The sequence below is a fragment of the Pseudopipra pipra genome, chromosome 17 (genome assembly GCF_036250125.1).
Source record: "Pseudopipra pipra isolate bDixPip1 chromosome 17, bDixPip1.hap1, whole genome shotgun sequence".
NCBI classification, from domain to species: Eukaryota; Metazoa; Chordata; class Aves; order Passeriformes; family Pipridae; genus Pseudopipra; species Pseudopipra pipra.
The window spans coordinates 3,485,556-3,501,251 of NC_087565.1; the positions used below are offsets into that span (position 1 = coordinate 3,485,556).

At 64.3% G+C, this 15,696-nt stretch overlaps 3 protein-coding genes across 7 annotated transcripts; all 3 read right to left on the reverse strand.

Annotated features, from left to right (window-relative positions):
- Positions 1-791: 791 nt before the first annotated feature.
- On the reverse strand, positions 792-2,467 carry SRXN1 (sulfiredoxin 1). Its single transcript, XM_064673858.1, has 2 exons — positions 2,097-2,467; positions 792-1,921 (listed from the first exon to the last, which is right to left on the reverse strand). Exons 1-2 carry the CDS (start codon positions 2,355-2,357, stop codon positions 1,718-1,720), a joined length of 465 nt encoding a protein of 154 aa, XP_064529928.1. The 5' UTR covers positions 2,358-2,467; the 3' UTR covers positions 792-1,717.
- A 1,353-nt stretch (positions 2,468-3,820) lies between these two features.
- On the reverse strand, positions 3,821-8,977 carry SCRT2 (scratch family transcriptional repressor 2). The gene is made up of 2 exons (XM_064673849.1): positions 8,698-8,977; positions 3,821-6,594 (listed from the first exon to the last, which is right to left on the reverse strand). Exons 1-2 carry the CDS (start codon positions 8,819-8,821, stop codon positions 5,888-5,890), a joined length of 831 nt encoding a protein of 276 aa, XP_064529919.1. The 5' UTR covers positions 8,822-8,977; the 3' UTR covers positions 3,821-5,887.
- A 3,574-nt stretch (positions 8,978-12,551) lies between these two features.
- Positions 12,552-15,582, reverse strand: SLC52A3 (solute carrier family 52 member 3). 5 transcript variants are annotated; one of them, XM_064673833.1, is made up of 4 exons: positions 15,454-15,582; positions 13,468-14,533; positions 13,100-13,223; positions 12,552-12,977 (listed from the first exon to the last, which is right to left on the reverse strand). In XM_064673833.1, the coding sequence occupies exons 2-4, from the start codon at positions 14,493-14,495 to the stop codon at positions 12,747-12,749; spliced, it is 1,383 nt and encodes a 460-aa protein (XP_064529903.1). In that variant the 5' UTR covers positions 14,496-14,533; positions 15,454-15,582; the 3' UTR covers positions 12,552-12,746. The 5 variants fall into 5 exon arrangements, with proteins under 5 accessions (XP_064529903.1, XP_064529900.1, XP_064529902.1 ...); XM_064673830.1 differs by having other exon boundaries at positions 13,468-14,538; positions 15,454-15,578; XM_064673832.1 differs by lacking the exon at positions 15,454-15,582 and adding an exon at positions 15,310-15,423 and having other exon boundaries at positions 13,468-14,538.
- Between the last annotated feature and the right edge of the window lie 114 nt (positions 15,583-15,696).

A 15,696-nucleotide genomic window follows, 5' to 3' on the forward strand; every position in this document is an offset into this window, starting at 1 on the left:
GCTCTCTGTGAGTGCTTGCAGGGCTTCCTCCCGGCGCACAGCCACTTTGATGTGGCACATGCAGCTCTGCCGCACCGGAGTCTCCCCCCGGTCCCTTCCCTTGTCCAGCACCCCCAGCCCACCCTGCTCTTCCTCCCCAGTGGATCCTGCGGAAACGCGGAGGCAGCGGTGAAGCGTGCCCTGTCCAGTGCCAGCACTGCCAGCTCCTGCCATGCTCACTACACTGCAGAGCTGCTGCCTGGGGGCCATGCCCTCCATCCCAGCCCGTTTCTGCCCCGGGAGGACAGGATCTGTCCAGGAAGGAGCGTGACTGAGGAGGCAGAAGTGTCCGGCTGCAGTTCCTGTCCCAGTCCTGCTGCTGACTCATGGTGTGGTGGGTGAGTCAGTAGCCTTTCCCCTCCCTGGACGGAGGCTCCCGACTCAAAGGGATGCTGAGATGCCCAGGGGATGCTTAGGGTGGTTTTTCCAGCCTGTACATGGGGTGATGATGTGGTTCTTGCAGACATGACACCATCCCAGCACGGCGGGACCACATGTGCTCCCACCACTGGGCCAGAGCTGACCCTGAATTCAGCTGCATGGCTGGGCTGTCTGGCAGAGCACTGTCCCTGCACAGCATTCCTCCCCTTGCAGAATATCCATCCCCTTGCAGAGCATCTGTCCCTGTTCTGTGTGCCCACAGCCACTGCTCTTGCTGGTGCCAGGCCATCATGCTGTACTGTGCTGTGCCGTGCTCCGTCACTGTGTCCCTGCTCCCAATCCCATCACACCCCAGCACCAGGCCCAGGAGCTGTGGGGCTTTGATCACCTTTATTCCAGGTGCAGCAGCAGATGTCCCCACCCTAGCATTTTGGAGGTGTCCCCAGGGACAGGGGGACGATGAGATGTGTCCAGGGTTGGAGCAGACGTTTTTGGGGTAAGCACAGCCCAGGGTCCCCCCGATCCGGGCACAGGGTGTGCCCAGAGTAGCCGTGAGAGGGCTGGGGACTGGCCTTGCCCTGTTCAGCTGTGCCTCCTCCCAGTACCTCTGTGTCTTGATTCGGCTGTGTCCCGCTTTGCTTCTATGCCTTCCCGGCCCGTCTGTATCCCTTCCTGGTACATCTGTGCCTCGGACGGGCTGCGACCTGTCCCAGTTCCAGTGTGCCCTGCTTCAGTTCGTCCCGGTTGAGTCGTGCCCCGGTTAAGCCCCTCCTGTCCCTGTTCAGCCCCTCCTGTCCCTGTTCAGCCATTCCCGATTGAGCCATGCCCCGGTTCCGCCCGTTCCATCACCGTTCAGCTATTCCCGGTTGAGCCGTGCCCCGGTTCAGCCCACCCCAACCAGTTCACCCCGTCCTGGTTCATCCCGTCCCGTCCTGGTTCATCCCGTCCCGTCCCGGTCCCCGCAGTCTCCCGTGGTGGCGGAGCGCGGCACAATATCGCCACCTGCCGGCCCCGCCCCGCCCCGGACACCTCCCGGTACCGGCGAGACCCTGACCCCATCCCGGCTGGAGAGACCCCAGGGACTCCCCGCAGGGTTGGAGGACCCTGACTCTATCCTGGCTGAAGGAACCCCGAGGACCCGCGCCCCAAGGTGGGAGGACACTGACCCCATCCCTGTTGGAGGGACCCCGGGAACCCCCTCAGGGCTGGGAGACCCCAATCCCATCTTCACCAGGGGCTCCCGGGTAGGAACCAATGGCAACAGCGGGGGCTGCGGGTGCATCCTCGGGATGCTGGGCTAGCGCAGGTGGGGCGTGGAGGAGCCCAGGTAGGTTCGGAGGTCGCTGAGGGTAGAGGGGATGATCTTGGCAGGAATGGTCTCCCGCTGGAGTGCCTGGTGGGCTGCGAAGCGGTGGCAGCCCCCGAAGGAGTAGAAGTAGTCACCGCCCTCGCTGCCTTTGACCCAGAGCACGTCGATGGGGGGCACTCGCTCGGGATCTTCCTGGGAAGGGAGAGACATCCAAGAGTAACACACTCCAGCACCCCCAACCCACCTCGACACCCCTGACCTGGCTGTGCTGGGGCTTGGGTGCTGCGAGCTTCCCCTGCAGTGCCCCCCGGGTGGCAAGGGTAGGAGTGGGACCCGGGCCGGGGCACCCCGGGGGGGCTGCACTCACCTGCAGGGTCTCCACCAGGCTCTGCACTTTCCCTGGATCCAGCTCCGGCGGGATGGGCCGGATGAGGACGTTCATGGGCACGTTGTGTACGGTCGAGATGTGCTGTGTGTGAATGCTCCGATCATCGGGCTCGGCCATGGCTGCTGCTGTCAGCCGCCCTTGGCCTTCCTCCTTCCTGCCCAGCCGAGCCCTCTGCTCTGCCCCAAGCAGTGCAGCGCCCAGCCGGGCCGCTCTACTTCCTCCTGGCCCAGCCATCGCCATCGTCACCGCCCCCGCCCCGCTGTTTTGCAGAGTCACAGTGAAGGAGCAGGACGGGCTGCCGGGACGGGTGCCAGAGCCAGCTGGCCCTCTGCCTGCTCCTGCGAGCCTGCAGTCAGGGCTGCCCTCACCTCTTCATCCCCATGGGACACTCCTCGGCACGTGGCAGCTGAGCTCCCTACCAGCTGTGCTGGGGGACCCTGTCTTGCCCCCACACACCGAAAGCTACCCGGGGGTCTCTTCTCCCACCTGGCCATGCTGGTACACTAAGGATCATTCTGCAGCATCTCCTCTGGGAGCTGGGATGTGCCCCCCACCTGCCTGACTGTACCAGGAACACATCCCCACCCCAGAGACCCCTTCCAGCTACGCTGACACCTGTGGGGTCCTCGGCGAGGAAGAGGAGGCATGACACAGCCCCAGAGCTGAGCAGCAATGCTGGCATTCTCCACAGCTGGGGCAGACACCTCGGCATTCCAGCCCTGAATCTTTCTAGGTCATTTCTTCAGACCAGTGTCCTAAACGGGGAGAGGCTCCCAGGAAGAACTGGGTCCCCCACCCCATCAGCTGCTGCAACCGGGGCACCCTGGATCCACAGTGGGGTTGTGATGCCGGCAGATGGGTGCTCCTGGTGCCCTCACCCTGGCTCCTAGGGGACATGGAGGGTCCCCAACCCTGGAGCTGACTCAGAAACATGCTAGTGATGGTCAGAGATGAGTTTGTGAGGCTCCGGGATTAGTATTTTGCAGGGTGAATCTGTTGATGACTTTGCAGATGAATGGTTGCACAGATGTCACTGGGAGTGCAGGACTCAGTGAGGGCACTGCTGACAAGCTGGACACCAAAAAAAATTTGCCCTTCCCCTTTGGCACTCACATGCGGGGAAGGCTGAGGGGAGAGAGGAGAGGGAGCCCCTGGAAGCAGGGTCTCTGCTGGGTTGTTCCCACCACCCCTGACCACATCCCATGGGAGTGGATGCCAGCATGGCAACAGCTGAAATAAAATCTGCTCACCGAATCCTCCCCATCCAGCGCGGTGGAGCCCCAGGGGTGTGTGAGCATCGTCGGCCCCCCCCCGGGCTGCCCACCGGGCTCTGCGCCTGCTGCCGGGATTTCACACACCGCTTTACTTCCAGGTCAGTGCTCTGCCGTGCTCACAGCCCCCGGCGCCCTCACGAGCAGGATGGCATCATAACACCCCCCCTTGTCACGGCAGGGGGCTGTCTGGCTGCTGCCCACTGACTGCAGGGCTGGCACGGTCACACGGGCAGCATGGGATGCTCCGGGTGCCTCAGCCACCCGCTCCCAGCAGGCTGCCAGGACATCACCCCTCACTTTGGGGCAGTTCTCTCCACGATGCTCCAGCCCAGGACTGGGTGTGGGCACGGGGCACCGTGGGGATGGGCATGCTGGCAGCTCGCGTGTCACCACCCGCCACCGGCGGCACAAATCCCCTGAGACACGTGGTTAGTGGCAGAAATCCCTTTTATATCCCTGAATTGCGTTACAAGTAATACTGCGGGTGGCCGGATCTCAGTAGACTTGTCGTACTGGGGCTGGCGAGTACAAAACCTGGCAGAAAAAATCTATCATGCACGGAAAATTATTGCTGTAGTATCTGCTATTTACAGGAGAGAGGGGCAGCGGCGCGGCGCTCCGAGCTTGCCGGCCGCGGGACGCCGTGCTCCGTGGAACGGCGCCGGCATGGTGGGGAAAGCCCGGTGGGTGCCTGCGTGGCCGGGGTGATGCTTGTCCCCTGCGTGGGGTGCGGATGCATGACCACCGTGCCATGGCAGCGAGGAGCATGACAGGGACATCCCCACTGAGCCCGTGACCAACGTGGGCACCGAGGCAGCGAGAGGAAGACGGTGCAGGGAGGAAGACGGTGCAGGAAGACGGTGTGGGGGTGCACGAGTGCGGCCCCGTGACGTGCCGGGCTGAGCCCCAAGGTGTCGAGGACTGGCACAGGGTGATGGGGCTGTGGCAGCTCGCGGCCCGAGGTAGGAGGTGGAGGCGTGGGTCGGGCCCCGCTCCGGGATGCCGTGCACGGCGCTCGCTCCGGGGCCGGTGAGGGGATGCTCCACCAGGAGGTTGCATAGAGTGGCTAGTTTGTCCCCACCGGGCTGGCACGGGGCACGGAGCAAAGCAGGAGCCTGTGGCAGTAAGGAAGACGAAGGAGAAGGGCTTTGCCTTTGGGGGAGGCTTGCAGGGCGTGGAGCCCAGGCTGCTGGGCCAGCTCGTGCCCTCCCCGGGCCCTGCTGCACTGTCCACTCTCGGGGTCCTGTCCCCGTCTGTGCCACCGTGGCTTGTCCTGGGCACGGCAGCTCTGCTGCAGCTCTGCCACCTCCTGCAAGCCAGCGCTGGCCCGGCCCGGCCAGTCTTGGCAAATAAATAGTGAAAAGCATAAGTTATAAATAATATAAATAAGAACATTTAAATAGACTCACCCAAACTTTACGGCTACTCTCACCCCCTCCTCCTGAGCGCAGGCGGGGGGGTGATGGCGAAGAGCTGGGAGTTGGCTGGAGAAGGGGCTGTGGAAGGGTTAGGGCTACATGGGGGGGCAGTTGGGGGTTTGGGTGCTGCCTGCCCCAGGGCTGGGTCTCCAGCCCAGCTGCCAGCCCAGCCATTCGCATGGCAAGGGGGGTTGCACCTGTCTGGGGCAGGTATTTCCCAGCCCATCACCATGGCAGAGGCCAGTTGTGCCTGGCCAAGCCAGGAGCTGGGATCCAATGGAGGACATGTCCCATGGATCTCTGCTGGCAGCCCCTTGCTCTTCCCCTAACTCTGGGCCTGTGGAGCCACAGTGCCAGGGTGAACACAGTGCCAGAGGGCAGGGGGGCAGCAGGGTGCCCTGGGTGGTGGGCTGCAGGGATCCCAGCCTCCAAGGAGGACTGGTAGCCCTGCCTTCCATCAGCCTCAGCAGCCGTCAGTCCTGCTGAGCCGGCAGTAGCATCTGCCCATGGTCCCATCAGGGTTGGGGTCAAGGGGAGGGTATGCTCCTGGTGGGGAGCAGAAAAGTGTCTTTTCTCCCCCGGGATCCCCCGGAGTGAGAAGCAGCAGCTCTAAATAAATAATAGTAATAAATTAAATAAATAAAGGTGAAAATCACAAGCTGGGGGAGGAAATCTATCCTGGATCTGGAAGAGGTCCCCAGGTGAGTCCCCTGCAGAGAAACCTGCCTGGCTGCAGGGGGAGCTCGGGGACCCATAGGCTTGGAGCTGGGTCCCATTGTGGGGTACCCCCTTCGCAGGGAGCAGTAGGGTATCCTTCTCCCAGGTGGGGAGTGAGTCTGCAGGGATGTGTCCTCCAGCCTCAGCACAGCTTCAAACTGGCTGGCTGCAGCTGCAGGAGTGCTGGCGTGGGGACTGGGACCAGGATGGGATGGGGATGGGGACGGGGTGGGATGTGGATGGGAATGGGGACAGGGACGGGGTGGGATGTGGATAGGAATGGGGACAGGCACAGGATGAGATGGGGATGGGGATTGGATACAGGGATGAAGATGGGGATGCGCCACAGGGGGCTGGGGGCCTAGTTCCCTATTGCACAGCTGTGTTCGGAGCCCTTGAAGCAGGCGGACTCATAGTGCTTGTTGAGGTACGACTTGAGGGCGAAGGTCTTCTCGCACTGCTTGCACTTGTAGTGCTTGAAGGCGGAGTGGGTCTGCATGTGGGCGCGCAGGTTGGAGCGGTCGGCGAAGGCCTTCCCGCAGTGGGAGCAGCCAAAGGGCTTCTCCCCGGTGTGGGATCGCATGTGGCCCTGCAGCAGCCAGGGCCGGCTGAAGGCTTTGCCGCACACGTCGCACTTGTGCTTGAGGTTGTGGGTGAGGACGTGCATGGCCAGGGCGGGCATGGAGACATACGCCTTCCCGCAGGTGGGGCACTTCCTCGCCATCTTGCTGTCCAGGCTGCGGTGGGTCTGCTTGTGCCGGCTGAGGTTGGAGGAGGTGGCGTAGGTCTTGCCGCACTCGGGGCAGGAGTGGCGGTGGCTGCCTCGGCGCTGGCTCTCGCTGCGCCGGCGCGACCGCCCGTCCGTGATGAAGAAGGCATCCATGGAGTAGCTGTCTGTCACCGCTGCCTCCCCGTTGAAGTAGCGGGCAGAGAAGCTGGACTGGGGGCTCTCGGGGTCGCTGTACTCCTCGTGGCCGGGTGCATAGGCTGGGTCCGGTGGTGGTGGTGGCAGACCTTGCTTCTTGTCTGTGTCGTAGCCAGCTGGTGCCAGGCAGTGCTGGAGGTACCCTGTGGGAACAGCACAGCAAGGTCACCACCCCTCCGGGCCAGCCTCACCAGGGACAGGGGAAAGACATGATCCGAAATTGCCTGTTGGAGGTGCAGAACTGGGGTTGTCCCTCCCCCACTGGTCCCGGTCCCCACTGAGTCACTTGAGCACTGGAACTGCCTCGTCCTGCTCTGGCTCCTGTCTGCATCTGTTGGCAGGATGGGTCCCATCCCGTTGCGGTGGAAATCGGGAATGGGGCCATGGAACGTCCAGATGTGCCTGCCCCGGCTGTGGGCAGCCCCTGGGGGCCATTAGCCACCAGACAGCTGTCGGTGCCGGGAGCCTCATTGTTCACCGTGGCCGTGCCGGTAATGAGCTCTGCTCCGTGGGCAACCACAGTGAGGGGGACGAGGCCACTTTCCCCAGCAAAGGGGCTGGGAAAGCCATACACATCTCTGCTGTCCGTGCAGGGTCTATTCTCCAGAGATGGGGCAGTATCAGGAAGGCAGCACCGGGGATCCTGCACTCCCACCAAGGAGGGGGACCTACAGCCCCCCAGGTGTGGAGTAGGGCTCGGGTACCACTCCACCGGCATCACCCCCATGTGACATTGGTGCTGCTCATGACCCCACTTCACACGTGGGACTCCCAATCTGTGGCAGAGAGGGTGCTTCACTGGCATCCTGGTCCCTCCATCCTGTCACATGAAGGTCACCGCAGGAGCAGCAGTGCAGTCCCCTTCCCACTGGGCCAGCAACTCTGGTGGACACACTGGCACTCCAGGACCACCAAACTGGTCCCAGCAGTCCCCTGTCTTGTGCACACTGGTCCTTGCAAGCTGCTTGGTAACAGAGGGGTTGTCAGGGGCCTGGGGTCGGTGCACGACTGGGCTCACCAGTGCATGCTGTGGGGCAGGGTGAACAGCCGTGGCAAAGCATCCCCTAAACCCAGATCCCCGGCCAGCACCCACAGGATACCCTGCCTGGGGCAAGAAACCGCTGCCGTTTGTCCCGTGGCTGCCGGGGATGCCTGTGGTGGGGAGGGGGCTGCGTGGTGGGGCCCCCCCGTCCCCCGCGCCGTGCTGACAGCGCGGGCTGTGCAGAAAGCGCTCTGCTCAGCAATTTCTCACGTTGCCTCCGTGCATGCAGCAAGGTTATTTCCAGGAGAGCAGCGTCGGCAGCTTCTGCCCAGCTGCAGCACATCCCTCCCCCACCGGCTCCTGGCTCCTGAGGAGGGGGGAACAGAGGACCCCCTGGCCAGACGGGTCTAAAACCCTGGCCCCGGGTAGGGAAAACCCATCAAGGGCTGGGGAGCACTACAAAAGGGGGGACAGGCACTGCAACGGCTGGGTAATGTTGGCTTGTGCATGGCTGGATCAGGCCCATTCCCGCATGCAGATCCGTCTCCTGGTCCCCGAGCATCCAGGACTCCCCAGCCTAAGGAATGGAGCCCCCTGACCTCCCGTGGTCCCCTCTTCTAGGACAGGTCTCTGGGCCGCCCCGTCGGGGGGCTCTGCCGAGCCTGGGGGACTCCGAGCCCACCCCAGATTCCCCCCGCAGGATGGGGCTCTAAGGACCCCGGCCACCCCTAGCCCAGCCCTTCGCACCTCTCCCAGCGCTGCGGCGGGGGTGTCCCCCTCTTCTCCCCCGCCTGCTCCCCGTGCCCGGGGGACGCCGGCCCCCACCGCGTTCCCAGGGGGGCTCGGGGCACCGCTGCGAACAATGAAACCCGCCGGCACGGCGAGGCTGCCGCCCCCGCCGCCCCTCGCCGCCCCCGCAACCCGGCTGCTTCGTGCACCCCCAAACTTGTCATGGGAAGGAGCCCGTCTCGGTGCTCCCCGGGCGGAAGGGGGGCTCGGGGCTGCCCACGGGGCTGACGCTGTCACGCAGGGGATGTTTCCCCAAAGGACCAACTTCGACAGCGCCCGGTGGCCCCGGAGCGGGGGACAAGACGACGAGGGATGACACCCCCCACCCCGCACCCCCTGCTCGCCGCGGGACACAACGCGGGGACCCCCGGCCCGTCCTGCCCCGCGTCCCCCTGTGTCTCCTCCCCGGTGCCCCGCCGGGCGCACAGACAATAGCGGCGGGGGGGCCCCTCTGGACCCCCGGCCCCGCACTCACCATCGCCGGCGGCGGGGCCAGGCAGCGTGTAGGGGGGCTCCAGGGGGGCGTAGGGGGGCGCGGGGGCCCCGGCGGCCGGGAACGCCTCCGCCTTCAGCTTCTTCACCAGGAAGGAGCGGGGCATGGCGGGGCCGGGCAGCGCTGGACACCTCCGGTACCGGCACCGCCACCGGCCCCGGCCCCCGCCCCGGCCCCGGCCCCCCCCGCCCCGGCCCCGGCGCTCGGCCCCGGCGGTGCGCACGGAGAGGCGCGGGGAGGCGAGTGCGAGGGGCGGGGAGGCGGCAGGACGGCGAGGAGGAGGAGGAGGAGGAGAAGGAGGAGGAAGAGAAGGAGGAGGGGAGGACGGGGGGGGAGGAGGGGGAGGAAGGCAAGCGGTCGTGGGGGGAGGGGGCCGCTTCGCCTGGCCGCACCCGGAGCCCCCCCGGAGCCCCCCGAGCCGCCGGCAGTGCGGGGCGTCCCGGGCATCACGGCAGTGTGGGGTCCCCGGTCCCTCCCCCGGATTTCTCCCCCCACCCCGGCCACGGACAATGGGGACACGGGGGGACCGGGGGGTGGGACATGCCGCTGCCTCCCACCGCCTTTGTCTCCCTGCCGCCAGCCCCCAGGGCCAGGGAAGGACGGGGCTGCGGGGTGAGAGTCCTCATCCCGATGCCTGTCCCTATCCCTGTCCCGTCCCTTGTCTTCTCTTGTCTCCATCCCTGTCCTCTGTCCCTGTCCCTGCTTCTTGACCCTTTCTCTTTTCTCTGTCCTTGCTCCCTGTTCCCATCCCTGTTCCCTGTTACCATTCCCATCTTCCCTGTTCTCATCTCTGTCCCCCGTCCCTTTCCACTGACCTCTTTCCCTTGTCCTTTTCCCTGTCTCTTGTTCTCCGTCCTCATATCAAAAACCTAAATTACAAGCATGTACAAATCCCTGTTCCCTCTTCCCTGTCCCACCTCTGTCCTGTCCCCATCCCTGCTCGCTGTTCCCATCCCTCTTTTCCTGTCCCTTTTCCCACCCATGTCCCCGTCTCCATCCCAGTCCCAGGGAAGCACTGTGACCTTCGCAGCCACAACAATAGCCGGGCTCGTGGCAGTGCATTGTTCCCCGCGGGAGCCCCCACTCCCACTTCCCCCCTTCCCCTCGCCCCTGCAGGCAGCCGGTGGTCCGGCGCTGCCTCTCTCTGGAGCTGTGCTCTCTGAGGGCCAGTGGGTGACACGGAGACCTGGCTGGCAGCGGGCTCTGCTCTCCCCGAGCCCTGTGCAATGTGTTGCAGCACTTAATAAGGATGGTCCCCCAGCTATCAGTGCAGGCAGAGCGCTGGCATGGCTGGAGCAGGGCAGCCCTGGGCACCCTCAGCCTCGGGAGGCAGCAGCCCCTTTGGTCAGGGATGTGGCATCAGGTCTAGAGGCCAAAAGCAGCACCTCTACAGCTGGCACTGTGGGCCTGACTACTCACAGCCGTGTCTGCTCCTTCAGTTGTGCCCAGAGACATGGCTGGAGCCAGCCCTGCATTGCATCGGGCAGTGCCCCTGCTCACTGCTTTGTGTGGTACCCCACAGCCCAGGGCATCCCACAGCATCCCACAGCCTGGAGCATCCCACAGCGCTCAGCATCTCACAGCATTTGATACCCCACAGAACCCCACAGCATCTGATATCCCATAGCATCCCACAGCATCTCACAGCATCCCACAGCTCAGTGCATCCCATAGCTCACAGTATCCCATCCCACAGTATCCCATATCCAGAGTATTGCACACTCCACAAGATCCTAGGCTTGCTCCCCATATGGTCTGGGGTCTTTCCACCCTACTCCCAGGGCTGTGGGTCCCGGGGCTGTGGGTCCCAGGGCTGGTCCCCACACGGGCCGGGGTCTCTCCACTTGCTCCCGCAGCGCTTGGCCAGGGCTTGCTGGCAGCACCATGAGCCCCATCTGTCCCCGCAGCGCTGCCCTGACGTCAGGGCTCTGCCAAGTTCAAGGTCACCGCTCCCAGAGGGCTGCGGCCCGGGGGGACATGGCCTGCCGGGCTGCTCCCGGCGTCCCACACCCACCCACACACCCACACACACACACACCGGGCTCTCAGCCTCTGTTCCCTGATTTATTTATCTGTGCGTGTGTTGGTTCTCTCCTGGAAGGCACGTTTGCAGAACGGACAATTACTTACGCCCTAGTTGGGCCTGCCTGAATGCTGCCCGCTGCCTGCCTGCTGCCCACTGCCTGCTGCCTGCCCGCTGCCTGCTGCCTGCCCACTGCTTGCCCGCTGCCTGCTGCCTGCCCGCCGCCCGCTGCCCTGGGATTTTGTCTCTCTCCAGGCTGCGGTGTAATAAGGGAGGTAATTAAGTGTAAAAGGCAGGAGGAGGGAGTGCTGGGAGGGGGGAGCAGCCCCGGCTCCTTTTGGAGGCAGGGGACTGCGATAATGTATGGTAATAACCGCAGCCAGCCCTGCCGAGCTGATAGCGCTGACGACAGTGCCTGGGCCCCCCCAAACCTGCCCCCGCCGCCGTGGGGAGGGGGGGGCAGCGCCAGAAGAAAGGCTCAGCCTTCCTCCGACGGGTTTGTGCCTTCCCGAGCAGCTGTATGGAAATAATTCCCATCGGAGGCAATTGTTTCCCCAGCAAGAGGGAGGGGTCTGTGGGGGTACGGTGGGTGAAGGGTTTTGGGGGCTCCCCAGGGGAGGAGCATCCTTTTGGGGAGCAGGAGGAGAGGGGTCAGGACTCTGCTTTGGCTCCCAGTCTCCCCACAAGGGACACATCCCACTCCCAGGATAAGACAACCTGCCCTGCTGTGCCCCCATGTCTCCCACTGGTCCTCAGCCCCCTGCCCCCCGTGGATCCTGGATGTGTGGGGCTGTGGGGTCAGCCGGGAGCTGCCGGGGAATGCCCAGTGGTGCTGGGGGTCAGAGCCCGCTGCCCTCACTCCTGCCCTCTCTGCTGCCTCAGCTGCAGGACCCCCACCAGTGCCAGCTTGGGAGGCTGCTGGCCATTAGGTATTCCAAGTGCGTCCTTCCCAGAGGCGGCCGGGCCGCAGCCGGAGCCCCGAAGTGGCTCCAATCCGTGGTCTGGTGCTGCCGCCAGCACGGGGAGCAGATGCCAGACAAAGGGCCGGGGACAAAGGCCCGGCTGCCTCGTGCCCCAGGGAAGGGGCGCAGGCGCGTGCGAGGCACGGGCGCTGTCCCATCCCGGAGCTGCCGCTGCCCCCTGACCCCCCGTGCCTGCCATACCCTGATGCTCACCTGGCTCCTGACCTGGCCAGCACAGTCAGGGCACAGCTGGGTACCAGGTGGCCCAGCCCTGGCATTGGTGGTGTGACACCCCCGCCGATGGGCATTGTGCCCACCCTGCTCCAGTGCGGGGCTCTGCCGTGGCCCCTCTCCAGCTCTGCACCCCCAGCACTGCCCTTCTTGGGTTGCAGCGGGGCGAGATGGGGTGCAGCGAGGCACAGGGCTGCAGGGAGGGTGCAAAAAGCACAGACAGGGCCACAGCAGAGGATGGCAAATGTCAAGCATGTGCCCCCAGTTCCACCGTGCCTCAGTTTCCCCAGCTGCTATTGGGGCCCTCATGAATGTGCCGTGTCCCCCCACCATCCCCCTCCCCATGACTGCCTTTGTCCCTGCTCCCCCCAGCTGGCTGCAAACCCCCTGTCTGGGGGCAGCTGCCACAGCACAGGGCGGGGAACACTGACGGAGCTGCCGGGTGCAGCTGGGGCTATGCCCACCCGTGGAGTCCAGGGGGGCTTTAGGGCACGATGCCAAACAGTGACAGACCCCCCAGGGGAAGGGATGGGACATGGCCCCAGCTGAGAGGTACCCAGGCGGGGGGCACTGGCACAGGCAGCTCCCTCAGCATGGGGGGCAGCAGGGAGGCGGAGGGCTGAGCAAACACTTTCTATTGCTTTCATGTGATGGGGACACCCTGTACCCAGGCTGGGGACAAAGCCCCGGAGCTGCTGCTGCCTGGGGACCTGGCAGAATCTGGTGGGGAGACATGCCTGCAGCCATCCCAGTCCCAGCACTGCTTCCCAGCCACCCAGCCTCGCTGGTTTTGGGAGTTTGTGCTGGCAGGAGGATCAGCCCTGGGGTGCCCGTCCCACTGGGCAGTGCAGGCTGCAGTAGTCAGCGGATTTGAAGAGGCTGTAGATGTTGACGAGGGGGAACATGAGCAGTGCCCCGAGGAGGGAGCCCAGCTGCTCCAGCATCCCGTACCACACCAGCGCACTGCGGCTGTGGCTCCGCAGGATCACCCCGGCCATCACCTTCATGTAGGTGAGCGTCCCGGTGAACAGCACCCAGGAGAGGACCTGGCAGCACAGGGGGGAGAGAGGTCAGCAGGGCTGGGGTAGGTTCCCAACTGTGGGGCTGGGGGACAGATCCAGGGGTGGCCTCAGAGATCTCCCCGGGTGGGAGGGACCCCGTAACTTACAATGATGGCATCGCCCCACTGGGACTGCTGGAGGAGTGGACAGGGACTCATCACCGCCATGGCCATGTTGTAGGCACCAAAGCCTGTCCCTGCCATGGTGAGGAAGCCCATCAGGAACAGGGACCTGCAAGGGACATGTGAGTGACACTGGGGAACACCACCAGCCCATCCCTGGATAGTGGCAAAGACAGCTCCTTGCTGGCTTCATCCTCCATTTCTGGGGTGTCTGTGCTGCCAGGGCATGGGCGCCCCACAGACCCTCTCCCACTCAGTGCCTTCTTTGCAAGCCCCTGCAAAGCAGGGGCCGTTCTTAAGGTAGAATCCCCCGGGGTGCACCCTGCTGCATCTCCCTGCACCCCACTACCTACCTGCTGGGCAGGAATGCGGCCACGACGCAGGCAAGGGGGTTGGCCATGGAGCTGAGTGTGGCTGTCAGGTGGTAGGTGGTGTGGCCGTAGGGCAGGCAGGAGTAGGACTGCACCGACGGCAGGACCCCATTTGTCAGGGCGCTCACCCAGGTGACGAGGAGGTAGATGAAGGCGAGCTTGGTCAGGGAATAGGAGACCTTCTCTGGCAGGATGTTCCCTTGTCCCTTGGGATCCTTTGAGTATGAGCAGCCTCTGCTCAGTTGCGAGTCAGCTGCCTCATCAAGGATCTGGTCAAATGAGTTCAGCACAATGTTGCCGGGAAAGAGCTGCTGCTGGGAGAGCTCCCACACCTTGGGCTGCCGGCTGAGGAAGAAGAAGGCCAGCAAGCAGATCAGCATCATTGCAGTCATGAGCAGGAAGAAGACAAGGGTGGAGAACTTGGGTAGGAGGTACTGGGTCTCCAGCTGGGAGATGGTGCTCTCCACAGTCTCATTGCCAGTGGTGATGTTGACCTCGTAGCTGACATTGGCGCAGCTGGAGATGCCAGAGCCCTGTCCCAGGGCGATGAGAGCAGGGATCAGCCCACTGAGCCCTTCGCCTATAAAGAAGGTGGTTGTGTACTGAGGCTGCAGCTGCATCATGAAGGGCAGGAAGGTGACGGAGGAGGTGCAGTCCACCAAGGACAGGAAGAAGGTGAGGATCAGGAAGGCGATGCTGTGGGACTTCCCAGCGATGACGGAAGTGTGGTTCCAGAGGAAAGAGAGGAGCAAGCAGGCTATGACACCCACAGACACGACCATGTAGATAACAGCCACCTCCTTCAGCAAGCCAGGCCGAAAGCGGTTCATGAGGGTGACGAAGAGTGGTCCCACGTTGGCCATCTGGATGATGATGGTGATGTAGGAGGGCAGGTCCCACTGCTCCGGCAGCACCGTCACCAGCAGAGGCACCTCCACCCACAGCCCATTGATGGCCACCCAGGAGCCTGTGCCAAAGGCACAGGCGAGGAGGTGGGTGAGCAGTGCCATGGCTCAGGGCTGGGTCCCTGGGCCCAGGGGCGACGCTGCTGTGCTGCGAGGAGAGACTTCGATGAGTGTTGGGGTGAGATCTGACCCCACCAAGCCCCAACCCTGTCCTCCCGTGACCGCTGCCTACGTGGGCAGGCAGGCAGAACAGCTTCCCTCCCATGTGCCACGGGGGTGCGGAATCCACAGCCCAGCCCAATCCGCCTTTGCCCTCTGCAAGCCCTGTGGACCCCTCTGCTCCCTTCAAGTGATGACACTGTGCCCTCCTGCCCTGGGTGTGGAATCTGCTGGGCTCCACCTGGTCTCATCCCGGAGGGCCAGGGCTTGGCAGCAGCAGGTGCGGTACCCAGGAGGGCATTGAACTTGCCCGAGCTCACGTTGCAGCACGACATAGCCTTGAAGGGTTCAGCACAGCCCATCGGGGCTCAGCACAGCCTGGTGCAGGGTAAAGAGGGCTCTCACCTGGACGCTGAGTGGCCTGGGCAGCTGCTCTGCTGGGAATGGAGGTCTTGTACCTCCCACTGCATGGGCAGGGCAGGACTACGCAGCGCCCGTCTCCTCCCAGCCTGGTCCCCGAGATCCCGGTAGGCTCGGGTGGCCGCGGGATAAAGGCCCCAGCAGCCCAACCTGCAGCCCAGCCTCTGCTCGTACCTCCCAGCTGAGTCAGCTGGGATCCGGACACATCCCCTGCCCGCTCCCATCCTGCTCCTGGGAAGGACTCTCACGTCCCGTGCCCCCACGTTCCATGCCCCCGCAGTCCCGCAGAGCCGTCTCCAGCCCTCTCCCGTGGCGCTGAGCCCGCCAGAGGAAAACACACGTCTCACGGGGCTGAGCCTGGCGGGAGCGACAACCCACCCATGGCCCCGGCCCCGCGGGGAGGCATCGGGGTGGGAGCGGGAGCCAGGAAGGAAGTGGGGTCCGGTCTGACCGGTCCCTCGGTAATCTCCCAAGGGTAACTCACTGCGCTTTGGGAAACCGGCAGCACCACGCGGGCAGGAGCCAGTCCTGGCTGCCGGAGCAGTGACGTGAGGCGGCGCGTCACCACCTCCGGATGCGGACGGGTGATAGCCTGGCTCTGCTCTGCTCCTCGTCCTGGTCCCAGCTGGCAGAGTCTCCAGCTCAGGGGGGTGATTATTCTTGGCGGTGTCCTGGACTTTGCCCTTGTCCCCGCCTGAACTGCTTCCCACCTATCACAGACTCTTCT

What these genes read in the sequence shown, in the direction of transcription:
- SRXN1 (XM_064673858.1), bottom strand. Translation starts at nt 2,357, where the DNA reads ATGGCGATGGCTGGGCCAGGAGGAAGTAGAGCGGCCCGGCTGGGCGCT. An exon ending in GCCTGGTGGAGACCCTGCAG is followed by an intron (nt 1,922 to 2,096) that starts GTGAGTGCAGCC and finishes CTCCCTTCCCAG; the next exon opens with GAAGATCCCGAGCGAGTGCC.
- SCRT2 (XM_064673849.1), bottom strand. Translation starts at nt 8,821, where the DNA reads ATGCCCCGCTCCTTCCTGGTGAAGAAGCTGAAGGCGGAGGCGTTCCCG. An exon ending in TGGCCCCGCCGCCGGCGATG is followed by an intron (nt 6,595 to 8,697) that starts GTGAGTGCGGGG and finishes CTGTTCCCACAG; the next exon opens with GGTACCTCCAGCACTGCCTG.
- SLC52A3 (XM_064673833.1), bottom strand. Translation starts at nt 14,495, where the DNA reads ATGGCACTGCTCACCCACCTCCTCGCCTGTGCCTTTGGCACAGGCTCC. An exon ending in GCCGCATTCCTGCCCAGCAG is followed by an intron (nt 13,224 to 13,467) that starts GTAGGTAGTGGG and finishes TGTCCCTTGCAG; the next exon opens with GTCCCTGTTCCTGATGGGCT. An exon ending in AGTGGGGCGATGCCATCATT is followed by an intron (nt 12,978 to 13,099) that starts GTAAGTTACGGG and finishes CTGTGCTGCCAG; the next exon opens with GTCCTCTCCTGGGTGCTGTT.